The sequence below is a fragment of the Schistocerca gregaria genome, chromosome 7 (genome assembly GCF_023897955.1).
Source record: "Schistocerca gregaria isolate iqSchGreg1 chromosome 7, iqSchGreg1.2, whole genome shotgun sequence".
Taxonomy (NCBI): Eukaryota; Metazoa; Arthropoda; class Insecta; order Orthoptera; family Acrididae; genus Schistocerca; species Schistocerca gregaria.
In genome coordinates this window covers 462,563,476-462,578,362 of record NC_064926.1, presented here as the reverse complement: position 1 = coordinate 462,578,362, position 14,887 = coordinate 462,563,476, and the positions used below count along the sequence as shown (strand labels likewise).

The window sequence follows — 14,887 nt, the reverse complement described above, 5'->3', positions numbered from 1 at the left end:
CAACTATTTTTACAGCAGCCGAATGAGTCTGTCCAGGTTCGTGATTTGGGATAATCACGGGTGTAAGATACAGTTTTTCGCAACACCACGATTATTATTAAAATCAACCAAATTTCACAAATACCTGGTCCATTTACAGAGTGCCAAATATAAACAATTTAGTGGAAGGGTGGTAGCACCGGTGGCGTTTTTTGCAGTGGCTGTTAACCTGGCTGCGATGCAGTCATGGCAGTACTGTTGGCCTCGTTCTGTTACAGATCTTCTTGGCGTCGGAATTCTATTTTTACAGGGCCATAGTAATAATATCACCAAATGCAGCATCCGAGGCCCATACATACTGCTCTTAAGCTCCTCTGGCCGCAAAACTCTAAGAATATGAGCCACAATAATCCGCTACTGCTAGCGAGATGTTAACCACAGCACTGCACAGCCCAAACTCCTTACCCGTGACAAAGGACGAGTTGCCACTAGCGCACCAACGACACCTTTTCCACGCCGCCAGGCTACTTTCGTAGCTGCGAGGCTTCCCCACGTCTTTCTCATTCAATGCTTCGTTCCCTAACTATGGATCAAGTCATTTACAGTACATTATATAACAACTTTCCAGTATTTATTTAAGTCCACAAGCACAGTTTAAACAATATCGTTCAAAAAGTTCACATAACTGAAATATGTATACATAGTCAAAGAATTTCCATGACAGATACAACACTCTACATAAGCAACACTACAAACTGACTTAGAAAGTCGATATAGATACAAAATAGGTCGAAAATAGGTGTTACACGTGCTTATTTTAATCGCCAGAAAACGCAAAAATACTTGCTCTTCGGATGTTGTAAATCGTATTATTACAATTTTTTGTCATTTCCTTACTATATATTTGTGGGAAACACATATACTCATAGAACACTAAACGAGAAAACAGAAATATACACACATCAACAAAAGTTTGTAGTCACTCCGGTATGTCATCCAGATGTGTTACTAGTGCAACTGTTCGAGTACTACTCAGTCACGATGTTATGGTTCCTGGCCGTTATCGGAAACACGCGATGACATTACAGTAAACAAGTACAGTAGAGACTAAGGAAAACGCATCACACTTTCAATGTTTATACGTTAGTAGTGCAAATAATTTCTCAGCTCGTGCACCTAGGTCAAAGTGATGTGATTTCGGACATGGAATCAGGTAGTGTTGAGAACTTACACCACACAGGCCGTACACGTTCGACAGGTGCACAGGATGATCGATATCTACGACTTTTGAGTCAAAGGAACCGTGTGGTCTGTGTTCCGGCGTAACATCAAGCGCCGGCACGTCGGCCTGGAACGGAACAGCAGAGAAGGCAGTGAAACGACGTCAGCCAACAGTAGGCTGACTAGGACCGCACCACGACAGGAGCGGTCCCTATACGAAGATAATATAAGCGCCGCTCCAGCTGGCCTCGGCCGCACTAGAAGACGAGCCGTCATCCAAAGCCGTGACTTGTCATTTACATTAAGGGCTTACATGGTAATTTTATACATCGAAGGACACTGGTTATCTGCATGTCGCAACTGCTTGCGACACTTCTTTGTAAAAGGCAAAGTTAAGTATTGTCAATTTAATTTGCTGTAATAAACTCCATTAATAAGATCTGCTTCAATTCTTGTCTAGCTATCCGAGAAAACAGCTTCCTAGTCACCCTATATTAGAAGAATGGGCCGGACACGACAGTTTGAGTGCTCAAGAACTGACTTCAACATTCGAAGAGGCTACAGGACGTTAAGTATCACTTCAAACGTTTAGGAGACGAATACACGATGCAAAAATGCATTCCCAACGACGACGGTTAGCACCTCTTAATAAGACGCGTTCTCCGTCACAGATGGGTAAGAAATCGTGCGGAACGGACATCCCAGGATTGGCGTCGCATGTTGTTCACAGACGAAACGCGGGTCTGTTTATAACCTGACAATCGCAGAAACGAGTTTGGTGACAGCTAGGTAATCTAGAATGCCCCCAACGCCGTGTGCCACAGGTGCAACGAGGTGGTGGTGGAGTGATGTTCTGGGGTTACATTACATGTAGCCACCGTACAACTATCTTGAGTCATGAGGACAATCTCACTGCTCTTAGGTACATGGGCGACATCATGCAACCATTAGTGATCATTTTGGTCTCACCTTGATGGATGACAGTCGCGTGCTCATGGCGCTGTTCTCGTGAACATGTCCCTTCAGCATGCTACGATCATCAGAAGGAAGTGGCCGGCCTATTCCCCGAACATGAAACCAATCAAACAAGTGTGATATCCAGAATGAGATTTTCACTCTGCAACGGAGTGTGCGCTGCTATGAAACTTCCTGGCAGATTAGAACTGTGTGCCGGACCGAGACTCGAAGTCGGGACCTTTGCCTTTTACGGGCAAGTGCTCTAGGTTCACAGAAGAGCTTCTGTGAAGTTTGGAAGGTAGGAAACGAGGTACTGGCAGAATTGAAGCTGTGAGGAAGGCTCGTTAGTCGTGCTTGGGTAGCTCAGACGGTAGAGCAGAGAGAACGACCTTGGTTACGTAACGCACTGATAACGGACTTAGACTGTGCAGGCACCAGCAGGCGGGCGTTATCCCGTATGCGTGCTGTAGTCGTCCCTTGGTGCGCCGTGCCAAGTCGGGCGGGTTGCATCACTGACTCGCTTGGCGCTCAGCGGACAGTGCGACACTATGTTTTCACATTTTTTCGAACTGTTGCATCCTTGAGCCCCGGTTCGCGATGTACGCTCCCCGGTTGCTAAAGTCAGGGATCACACATTACTAATAATTATAGTACAAAGTAATATCTCCAGTTACGGTTACATTTTCTGCAAGTACACCAAGTCCTTTCATCCATACATGAATTTTTTCATCGTTACTAACTTTTCTACAGGAGCGTGTATACAATGTAAATGGCATGTTACTATAAACATAGCTAGGTCTACTTTGGGTCTTCGGATCAATACCACAATGCCACGTCTTGTAGGCGATGACATCTCGATCTGCGAAAGATTCAAGTCCAGGAAGGGAGGCGTTTTCACAACGGACGATAGCTATGGTAAACCAACCACTACCAGAATTCCCAGTAGCGACGTCCAGAGTAAAATTAACCCTGCCTTTCATCCATACATGAATTTTTTCATGATTACTAAGCCCGCGAAAGGCAAAGATCTCGAATTCGAGTCTCGGTCCGGCACACAGTTTTGATCTGCCAGGATGTTTCATATCAGCGCACACTCCGCGGCAGAGTGAAAATCTCATTCTGGAAACATCCCCAGGCTGCAGCTAAGCCATGTCTCCGCAATATCCTTTCTTCCAGGAGTGCTAGTTATGCAAGGTTCGCAGAAAAGCTTCTGTGAAGTTTGGAAGGTGGGAGACGAGGTACTGGCAGAACTGAAGCTGTGAGGACGGGTCGTGAGTCGTGGTTGGGTAGCTGAGATGATAGTGCACTTGTCCGTGAAAGGCAAAGGTATCGATTTCGAGTCTCGGTCCGGCACACAGTTTTAATCTGCAAGGAAGTTTCAAGTGTGATATCGTTTGAAACGAGCTGTTTTTGAATGTTGACAATGACCACGTGTTCTGCATGACTTCCCCAGAATCACCATTGATGATGGGACATTTTGGAGCGCGGCTGACTTGATGATCTCATTGATGGTATGACATGACGGATTCAGACCTGCACCCGAGCAAGGGAACGTTGCAACAAGTGTCGACTTTGCTCACGAGTACTGTCCAAAACCCTCATAGGAGCCGGACGGTTTTGTCATGACTTTTTTTTAATTTGGTGATGTCAACACATACATAATAATTATATACGCTTGTCTGAGAGCCAGTTTTTGTTTCCTGTGCCATGAATATCTAAATAAAGGGGTGATGCCAAACTTTTGTTGATGAGCGTCTATCAGAAACAGTTGACTACGTACTGTTGACTGAATGGAAGAAACCATTTTGCAGTTCACTGCAGCAGTGTAGCATATTCCGTGCCATTGCGGGGATATTTCTAAGGTTTAAAAAAGAATGGATAACTTGCTAACAATTACTTGAAACTATATGCCTTTAATGTCTGTCTAAAAAACATCAGGGCCAAATAATATGGAGAAAACCCCACTAAATGACACTGACATAGCACTGAATCTCTGTAGAATGACCACTTGCTGTGTGTGTCACAGTCAATAGTAAGCAAAACTGTTGAATTAGGATAACAGTATAATAATATGATGTTCTGTTATTTACTGATTGGCCTAAGCACTCTGTATCACTGCTTTCATACGTTCAAATACGTCCACTGTATGCTAGAATGACTATCTGCTGTCACTGACCATAACAAACTCGCTTGTTGCAGTGTTTCACTAAAGTAATCCTGTACGAGACTAATGTTTCTGTTAAACCTGCACGTTGCTAGCCTCATTCCTGCCTTTGTCTATGACAGACATGTGATAACATCTACACTTATTTAATAGAGGTACAATAGATTTAGCACGTCTTTTACTGTATGGGACTAGGGTGTACAAAACAAAATGACTTATTAACCTTTGTTAAACAGTCTGTGTGAGATATGAGAAACTGAGTGAAGTTAGCAACATCTTCTGTCTATCGAACTACTGATTGTGTATTAATGCACGTTGTCCTTCTTTAATTAATTCATAAGTGCGTAAACTATTGTAAGTTATTGAGTTACTGAGCCACTATGTGAAAAATTAAAAATCAGAAGGAATCGGTAACATGAACTTTGATTAAATGATGTGGAATCATATACGTCAAAATCTGTTTTTGTTAAATACTTAAGGTCCTGAACTATTGAAAATGTAAGTATTTAGAAAACTGTTTCGTAATTACAATATTATCTACTGTTGAAAAATCACAAAATGTGCTATTTATTACTTCACAGTAAGGCATGCATACTTTTACAGTCAACTTAAGTAACCTACAACAATTTGTGACTGTAAGAGAAGTTAAGTTTGTGTTAAAACTAGAATATAATTACCCTGTTTTCTATTCTTTGGGCAACTGTTTTTAACCTACACTGTCCTTTACATTCGTCTGAGTTTAGTTACTGTTCATATGGAAAGCCTGGTGCAACCTAATCATTTACAGAGCTGTAGGGAACAATAGCTGGCGCCGGAGATGAATCAATGCAATCTTTCCTTAGCTCAGTCTGTGGCGCTGCCACCATAGCTGACAATCGCTGGAGTCGTCACATGGCAGTTTTTCGGTGGTCTATGGGAGGAGCAAGGAAAGATTGGGGTGCTGCCTTGTCATGAATAAATTATTTTAGAAAATTACAAAAAATAGTTGCCGCCATCACTCCGAGGCGCTATGTCGTCGTAGAACTCTTGCTGTCAAAGAGGAAAAAATAGTAAATGCTTGTATAAAGGGTATGATGTCATCAAACGGAAAAAGTGAAGATGAAAGAATGGAATAGGACAGAGCAAGAGGGTCATATGACAACTGAACTTCGGTCCTTTGGAACAACAAAATAACAAAAAGGACCAAGCCGGTGATATATCGTTCAGTTTTTGAAAGCGTCGCTACGTACGGAGAAGAAATATGGACAGTAAAACGAGTAACAGAGAAACAATTGCTTGTCCCAGGTATGGACTTAGGAGGCGACGTTGTGGCATCTCCAAGCTAGACAGGGTACCAAGTACTAACATAGTGTTCTATGTAGTTTAACTATATACAATTTATTTATAAAGAATACACTTTGGTAGGAAAAGTATTGTCTGTGTAAAATTTTGCTAACGAGGAAAAGACAAGCGAAAGAATACAGTTAGTGTGGGGACTCTGTAATGTACTGACTGACGGACGAGGCTGTGTCATTTAATCGTTGAAAAGAGTAGTGATTTCGCGGAAAGAGAAGCATGTTTCTTTGCAGTGAAAGTCAGGAGGTTGTATGCGTAGGAGAGAATTACAGTAGCGAGCCAGAGGAAACAATCTGAATACGTAGAAACGAGTGGTATGTAGATGTTTCCAGAAAACTGTCATAGCAGCATTGCAGTAGTAAAAGAAGAAGTTTGTAGAAGAAATACGACTTTGATATATTCGAAAAATAAAAGTATTCGCAAGAGTGGAAGAGTACACGAAAAGAAGATGCAGATTTAAAGGCCGTACAATTTGGAGGAGAATCGAGGCAGCAGTTCAGAAGATTGTCAAGACATCGAACGTTCAGGAAGAACCAACAGTCTTCGTCACAAAACACGAGACTGTACAACATATTTACAGTTATATAATCATTGAAAAACACCACGATGTTTTGTGTCTGAGATAATATCGGTCATTACACACAAAGGAAAAGTCAGTGCAGCAGCCGAGTTCTCCTGGATTCGATTACTTAGGTTCTATTGTTTCTTGATGCGACTGACAGTTGGTGTGACATTCTCTTCATCAAGCATATCACTGTCATGTTCCGACTTCGTATATGTGTTCTGCTGGACAATTAAGAAGAGAGCTTTATAATAGATATTTGAATACTTTCTCAGTCTGCGCGTGTCAGCCTTCAGAGCAATTATTTCTGCTGATATGGGAATATCGCTATCGTTAAAAATACGGGGTGTTCAAAAAGTCTCTACGCAGTGCCGTATGATTGTTATCCGCGCTTGCCGTATGATTGTTTACCTGCTGGGGACGCTTTCAACATTTAATGTGAAAATTTGTAAGTAAAATTGAATATTCAATAAATTAATAACTTGTATTTCATTGAGTTTCATTTCGGTATATTCACAACGGCATACGGCACGCGCAGCTAACAATCATGCGACACTGCGGAGAGACTTTTTGAACAGCCCGTATTATCGTATTAGCGTCAAACTTATGATGTGTACTGGCGGAGAAGGCAGAATATGAGATTGTGTCTTGTATCTTAACTTCTATCGACAAATATACTACAAATATAAAAGATGTGCGCATGGCAGAGGATGACTTTCCTTGTACCGTGTATTGACGTTTCATTTTCATTCTGTTTGCTAATGGAGGACGAGAACAATTACAACTTAGATGTTTATGTGTTAGATTTTATTAGTGCATTACAAGTTTCACAATACACATGTGTAGGGCTGAGCCTTTCGTGTTTATATAGGCGCGTAAATCATGGACTCTTAGGAAACAGAAAGAAATCGATAGCTACAGATTTTAATATGGAAAACAGTGAGACAAAATATCTTGACTAGAAGGAAATGCCATTGAACAAGGTATTAACAGAAGTTAATAAGAATATTGTCCTGCTCAAGAAAACTAAATGAACAAGTAATTTAACATGACGACATTTTATAAAAACATTTTGAAAAGATAAATTGTTCACAAAAATCTGATAGTACATCCAAAACGTCAATATTCAGAAGTACATAGTCAGTGTGATGATTAGTGGCAAATAAAAAAAAAGAGAGAAATTTCAAGAAACAGAGCATTTTTGTACGTATAAAGAGGCGTCATCTTCAGTGGACAGTGATTTTCTATCACAAAATCACAGCTGTTTCAGGACCTAGATGTGCATAAACTTTATAGTTATTAACCACCCCGCAAATTACTTACCCTTCTGCGTAAGTAGCACATACCAAACTTAATTTTGTACTTTCTCATCTTATCTTCTTTTCTTTTCTGCTGTCTGCCGACAACGTTAATTCGGATATCCTTCCTTTCTTACTCTATTTACACTTGTCCATATGTTTTTGATTCTCATTATTTGCAACCTTCTTTCTCCTTTGTCCATGATGTTTTCGTTCTGGGTCTAATTTTCTTCTGGAAACCTATGGGAGCCTCGAGCTTTCATTTTAAAGTTACAATCTATGTTTCCTGAGTTCCCATTTTTTTCCAGATACATCTAATTTGTCTGTTTCCACAGGTCTAATCTGCCGACGTGTTGGAAGGATACAAGCTTTTTACCTGATGATATTCGATGTTCTTTTTTTCCGTACGTACAGTTTTTGGTTCTTTCGTCTTCTGTAAGAAGCGTCTACTGTTCTTTAAACCCTTAATTCGTCTTCAAAATCTTTCATTTTGTAAGTTAAAGCCCTATAAGTGATCTTGTTCTTGAAAGGTTCAGAGTTTCTGTTGCATACAAGCCTTCACATTCTATCATAGACTAGTACTAACATCTGATTTTCAATACTTCACAGATTCTTTTTGGTCTAGACATACATGATGATTTTGTATGCTGATTCAGTCTTGTTGGTTTGTGCTTCTATTTCTGTAGGACCCGTTTCTATTCATTCTCTAAGATAATACAAATTTCTCCACCATGTGAATCATTGCTCCTCCTAACGTTGTCCAGTTAGAAGCTGCCTCGATATTCGCCAAATGTTTGTCTTCTTGGTTGTAATCCTGCTTTAGCGACCTGACTCTGGACCTGGGTGCTCTGATTAAAGATTTCGACAAGATTACTTTCATCTCTAAATGCAGAGCAGCCGATATATATTCCTTTCCTCTCGCATCCAATTCGTGTTCTACTAAATCCTTTCATTTGTGATCGTCATTCACTAATCTCCTCACCAAGGATAAGTTTAAGAGGGAGAGTCCAGCATCCTTACGGATTATGGTTTTGATCCTGTAGAACTTTGATAAGACTCCTCTTAACTTGATCTTGGACGTCATGTTGTTATTGCCATGCAAGTACATTACTGTATTCGGAAAAAAAGTATGTCATCTGCATCCAGTTTCAAATATGTGTATTTTACGTTATGAGGTTCGGGCTCTGCTAGCATTTGTTCAGGTGTCATTCCTTAATTTAAATAACTTTCGTGCTTCTTGAGTGAATCCAATTCGAAGGAAGGAAGGAATGAATGAAACGAGATCATTAGAGACGGAGCACGAGCTCGGATTATGAAAGGCTGGAGAAGAAAATCAGCTGTGCCATTTTCAAAGGAACCATCCATGCACTTCTCTGGATCGATTAAGAGAAATCACGGGAAACTTATGTGTGAATGGCCAGACGCGAATCTGAACCGTCCGTCCTCTTGAAAGCGACTCCGGTGTGATAACCACTGTTGTAAGTAGGCTGTTTAGGTTTCTTTATTGGTAACGCCGCCGCCACGTAGTGCTCTGTATGAAAATCACTGGCTGTGCCGTGTGCAGTCTGTGGCTGGTTGGCATTGTTGTAATATTCGCCATTGTAGTGCTGGGCAGCGGCAGCTGGATGCTAACAGCGCGTAGCGTTGCGCAGTTGGAGGTGAGCCGCCAGCAGTGGTGGACGTGGGGAGAGAGATGGCGAAGTTTTGAAATTTGTAAGAATTGGTGTCATGAACTGCTATATATATTATGACTAGTGAGGTAAATACATTGTTTGTTCTCTATTAAAATCATTCATTTGCTAACTATGCCTATCAGTAGTTAGTGCCTTCCGTAGTTTGAATCTTTTATTTAGCTGGCAGTAGTGGCGCTCGCTGTATTGCAGTAGCTTGAGTAACGAAGATTTTTTGTGAGGTAAGTGATTTGTGAAACGTATAGGTTAATGATAGTCAGGGCCATTCTTTCGTAGGGATTTTTGGAAGTCAGATTGCGTTGCGCTAAAAACTCTTGTGTGTCAGTTTAAGCACAGTTGTATATAATTGTTCTGAGGGGACGTTTCACTATTCCACCTCGCTCGATGAATCGAGCTTAAAGAAGGGCCTCCTCTCCTCCAAAAAGTATATATATATAAACGGTTTTAGCAATTGTAACTGTAATATCGAATAGTACCAAGCTTAACGTTTAACTTTGCTTATGGAGCACACTTTGGAAAAATCTCACTTCGATATCTTAAACAGAGAGTAGTCCTTCTAATTCACTCTGTAGTGTTTGGCGAAAGGTATCTGTTACCTGAGTAAGTGCTCCTATTATAGTTCCACTACCGAGCCATGTAGCACATTGGTTAAGGTTCGCATTCGGGAGGACGGCAGTTCAGATTTCCTTCCGGGCTTCAAACTTTAGGTTTTTCGTGGATAAAAATCTAAAGCCAAAGCCAAATCGCAGGATGGTTCCTCAGAAAAAGAAAAGAGTAATTTCCTTCCACAATGTTAGCTTATGCTCCATCACTGATGACTTAGTTATCGACCGGAAGCAAAATTCTAATTTTCCTTCCATAGCTACGATTGTTGATGGTGACGAAAATTTTAGATATTTTCTGTAATAGGTCGTCATCATTCAGAAGTGAAATCTTTGTCGGTGAAAATCACGACATAGCCGTTATCATCATATTCTGGGCTTTCATCAAGATTTTCAGTTCAAAAGCTGGAGCAGTAATCAGTTTTCATCCATCTCTTAAAAGTTTATCATTTTCTTATGTAGCTTGTTGCAAGGCTATAAACTGTGTCAAGTCTTCTGCCAAACGGTTTTCGACTGTACAACAGTGAAGGGTTAGGACTGTGTGAAAGTAAAGGAGAGAAAAACTACAAAGATGAGACAAATTACATTACACATAAAAAAAGTGTTACGATTAAACTGAAATTGATACGTATAGAATTATACACTGTTATAAGTTGTGAACAACAGGATAAATGAGTGCGAATGAAAGCCATGCAGCTGCAGAAGTGGTATATGTGTGATAAAGTGTAACTCCTAGCTATTTACCAAATAAAAATACGATAAAATCACAATAAAATAACCGAAAAGAAAATGCTTGTATAATGTAGGAAAGAGAAGTAAGTCTTTTCTATAGTGCTCCTGAAGTGAGAATTGAAAATTTGAACCAGGACAGAACTGTTCTAAATATGAATTTGATAAGCAGATTTTGATTTATATACTTTTACTGGGTAACCCATTCATATGTTATATTGGTGAAATTTAATTCGCATGATCAGTTTCGAACTTATATAATTTCATCTCAATACTAGTTATGGCAGTCCAGTTCAACTGAAACACTGAGGTACACAAAGTGATGTAAAACGTAATCACATCGAATTTCAGTTGCTTTACTTTAAGCACAAATATGCCAGTTGTTATATGTACCAAATATGAAGGCCAAACACACAGTAACATGCCTAGACGGTTATGACACTTTAACTACCGTATGTTTGGCCTTCATATTGGGCGCACTCTCACATTTCGTTCGGACAGTAGCACTACTGATATTCTATGTGGGTACGTTTCGGATCACTTTTTGTACTTCCTCAAAAACCGAAACCAGACAAGATGGTGAAGTTGGACGCTGGGGTCTGGAATGAAGTCAACATTTTAGGTCGTGACTCTGGGCAGGGCAGTCCACTTCAGGAATGATGTTTTCTATATACCCCTGCCACAGAGATGCTTTTTATGACTGGGTGCTATGTACAAACATTGTGCAAACCACCATTGTCTCTGGACTGTTGCTCCACGGTACCCATTACACAATGCTGTCCATGTTCTTTCGCTTTTAATGTTCTCTTAAGCGCAGTAAGGGGGTCATATCCTAACACCTGCATACTGTAGCACCATCTCCTCCGTAATTTATTGTTGGCAATACGTACAGTGACAGGGAACGTTCTCCAAACATTTGCCAATATTTGCCCTTCTGTGGGGTTACCATATCGCCTAGTGTGATCCATCACTCCAAATTACTCGTTTTCAATTATCCACTGTCCACTGTCCACCTAAAGCGTGGCGCCACATGAAGAGATATGTGGCTTACTAGGAGTTGCCCGATTGTTGTGCTGCCATTCTTTGTAGTTGTGCTAACTGCAATGCCGGCAGCACTTCGGAGCTCACGAGTGATTCCTTCCACTAACTTCACGCGATTTTATAGAAACACCCTCTGCAATTATCGGCGGTCCCTGTCGGTCCTTTAGAAATGTTGAAACATCTCTGATGGATTTGTTACTCAGTGACATGCAATGACTAGTCTGCGTTCGAGATTACTGAGCTCTCCTGATCGACCGAGTCAGCTGTTACTGCTTCTTCACGGTGTTTCCGCCTCTCGTCTTATCTAGTGGTCAAATCCGCACTACAGAGGGGTGTCCGGATACTTTCGATCAGACAATGTAGAACTGTCAGAAAGGTCATAGTTGGTAGTAACAGACGGAAAGTCATCAGTAAAACCGAAGTAATATTTGTCGTTTCCCAAAGAATTATAGGCCATCTATTGTTCCTGATCTATATTAATGACACAGGAGACAATCTGAGTATCCCTCTTAAAGTGTTTGCAGATGATGCTGCCATCTTTACATCTTGTAAAGTCGTCACATGACCAAAACAAATTGCAAAATGATTTAGATAAGATATCCGTGCGGTGCGAAAAGTGGCAATTGACGCTAGATAAAGAAAAGCGAGAAGTTATTCATATGAGTACCAAAAGAAGCCCCCTAAATTTCTATTACGCGATAAGTCACACAAATCTGACGGCTGTAAATTCAGCTAAATACTTAGGGATTACAATTACAAATAACCTAAATTGGAACGATCACATAGATGATATTGTGGGTAGAACAAACCAAAGACTGCGATTCATTGGCAGAATACATAGAAGGTGCAACAAGTCTACCAAAGAGACTGCTAACACTACGCTTGTCCGCCCTATTCTGGAATACTGCTGTGCGGTGTGGGATCCGCATCAGGTGGGTCTGACAGATGACATCGAAAAAGTTCAAAGAAGGGCAGGTCGTTTTGTGTTATCGCGAAATAGGGGAGATAGTGCCGCAGACATCATGCGTGAAATGGAGTGGCAATCATTGCGGCGGGGTCTTCTCGTGGAATTTCAATCACAAATTTTCTCCTCCGATTGCGAAAACGTTCTGTTGGCACGCACCTACACAGGGAGAAATGATCATCACGATAAAATAAGATAAATCAGGGTTCGCACAGCAAAATTTAAGTGATCGTTCTTCCCGCGCGCCGTCCCATTGATGAACGATAGAGAGACGGCTTGAAGGTGGTTCTTGAAGCCTCTGCTAGGCACTTTATTGTGAATAGCAGGGTAATCACGTAGATGTAGATGTAGAACTGCTGCTGCCGCTGCTGCTGACGAGGGTGATTCTCGGAAGGTGAGTGGAAGTCGAAACCACAGACTTTTTCGGCTCTGAGACTGGCTCAATTGCAGATATTTCGACATTCAGTGAAAGGTGACGTGTAGGTCTGACGTGGAAATGTCAGGCGTGGATTGTCCAAAGCAATGAAGCACTCCGGCAGAAGACTCCATGCGGAATACAAGTTCTTTTTTTAACCAGGTGAAGCTCAAGAAACGAATTAGTAAACGGATCAGAGATTAAACATGGATTGGAGTACACCAGTACTTAAATCCCGAAGCATTCGCAGAAAAGACTCAAATCTCACCTTTCCGTGACAAAGCAGGAGACTCCACATGAGAACTGGGCGTTGGACTTTTTATCTTTCACTCTGTAAAGGAGTGTGCGCTTCTTGAATCGTCCTGCCAGGTGGAAACTGTGCACCGTGTCGGAATCAACTTAGTGGTAGAATTGAAACCGTGAGGCGGCCCGTGTTGTGTCCGGATGGCACAATGGATTAGAGCATTACTTACGAAGGCAAGTTTCTGTATTCTAATCTCAGTCGGGCGGTCCGGTACACACTTTTCAGCTGTTAGGAAGTTTCATAATGAGAGCCTATTGAAACGTTACACCGTTCTATCATACGGGCCATTTTATTTTTGTTAGATACTCCCTTTTTCCCTTTATTTAAGGGGGGACGTTGATGAAATTGACCAAAACGTCAATTTTTGATTTATTTTTTGTTTGTTAGTACAACGCATGGGCAATAAGTTCCCAAAGTTTCGATGTTGAAATCGCATCCGAAGTGCCTGAAAATTAATTAAAAGTGTGACGCGGCCTCCTTGCCACGCCCACGTGGAGCAGTACTTCAATACCAGCTCAGTGAACAACGATTCTGTGTATTACTTTCAACCAAACGTGTGCGGGATACATCTAGAAGACAGCGATACATACTGTTTGGTTTTATAGATAGTTTTGACTCTGTTCCGTAGCTCATAAACAATAACAAACTAGCTGCATCATTTATGACGAAGCAATTCTTTTTTTGCCTGGTGATACTGACGGAGATTTATACAAGTGTTCGATTCTTACTTCATTCAGTTATGCCACGATCACAAAGAGTGTATAAAAAAACTGGATAAACTGCGTCTGAATTGGGCTTCAAGATAGGAAATTTTACTCAAGACATCCCGAGAAAAATTGATCTGTAGCTGAAAAGTCAGTTGAACACCTGGTAAAGGAAAGGAGACAGACAACAAGAAACTAGAAGAGAAGCCTTGAGGGGAAAGACGACCCAGAGTACAAATGTGGTGCCTTCTGAAGAAGTGACAAAAGGAAAAAGGTTAGGATGAACTTTAAATTGCGTTTCCTGAAAAGTTTGTCTTTTAAAGTTTATGTACCTTTTACTCAGATTCTATGAATGCTAGAATTATGAAATTTTGTACAGATATTTCTGTAAACCTAATAAATGTTGTCTCAAGAGCAAATTTTGACATTCTGCTTGCTAGCTGAGATATGGGCCAAAGTACGTGGAATTTTGCATGAATTTAAAATTGTACTTGTGGAATTATAATTTAAGAAGTACGAAAATTCTCCTATTTGACCTATTCCAAAAAGTTCATGAGAGAAGCTTACGACATATAAAGAGATGAAACAAAGAAATTTTTATAGAAATCTCTTGAATACTTTCTGAGAAAAAGGAACGTACATTATTTTTTTTGAAAATAAAACTTCAAATTTCATTTAAAAAAGTTGAATATATATAATCAAAGGATTTTGTATGTAAATGTTCTACTTTCATGTAAAGCGTGGTACAAAATTTCATTCCCATATCTCCAAAACTGTGGATTTGGTGCATCTTTGAAATAGTGAGTGTTTTTCATCAACGTCCCCCCACCCCCCACCCCCCTCAGTGTTTTGGCCCTAACAGCAAGGCCATAAGAAATAACAAGCTTAAGTAACAAGGAGGGTGACTGCTTTATTAATTTT

At 40.7% G+C, this 14,887-nt stretch overlaps 1 protein-coding gene across 3 annotated transcripts in view; it reads left to right on the top strand.

Annotated features, from left to right (window-relative positions):
* The window catches only part of LOC126281672 (D-aspartate oxidase), a 75,156-nt gene that overhangs the window by 2,275 nt on the left and 57,994 nt on the right, over nucleotides 1–14,887 (top strand). Inside the window, exon 1 of one of the 3 annotated variants that reach the window (XM_049980825.1) lies at nucleotides 7,859–7,920. The exons of the other annotated variants lie outside the window; for them this stretch is intronic. Within the exon in view, the coding sequence (XP_049836782.1) occupies nucleotides 7,906–7,920 (15 nt within the window). The 5' untranslated portion in view covers nucleotides 7,859–7,905. Of the gene's footprint in view, nucleotides 1–7,858; nucleotides 7,921–14,887 lie in introns of those variants that run through there. 3 annotated transcript variants of the gene reach the window in all.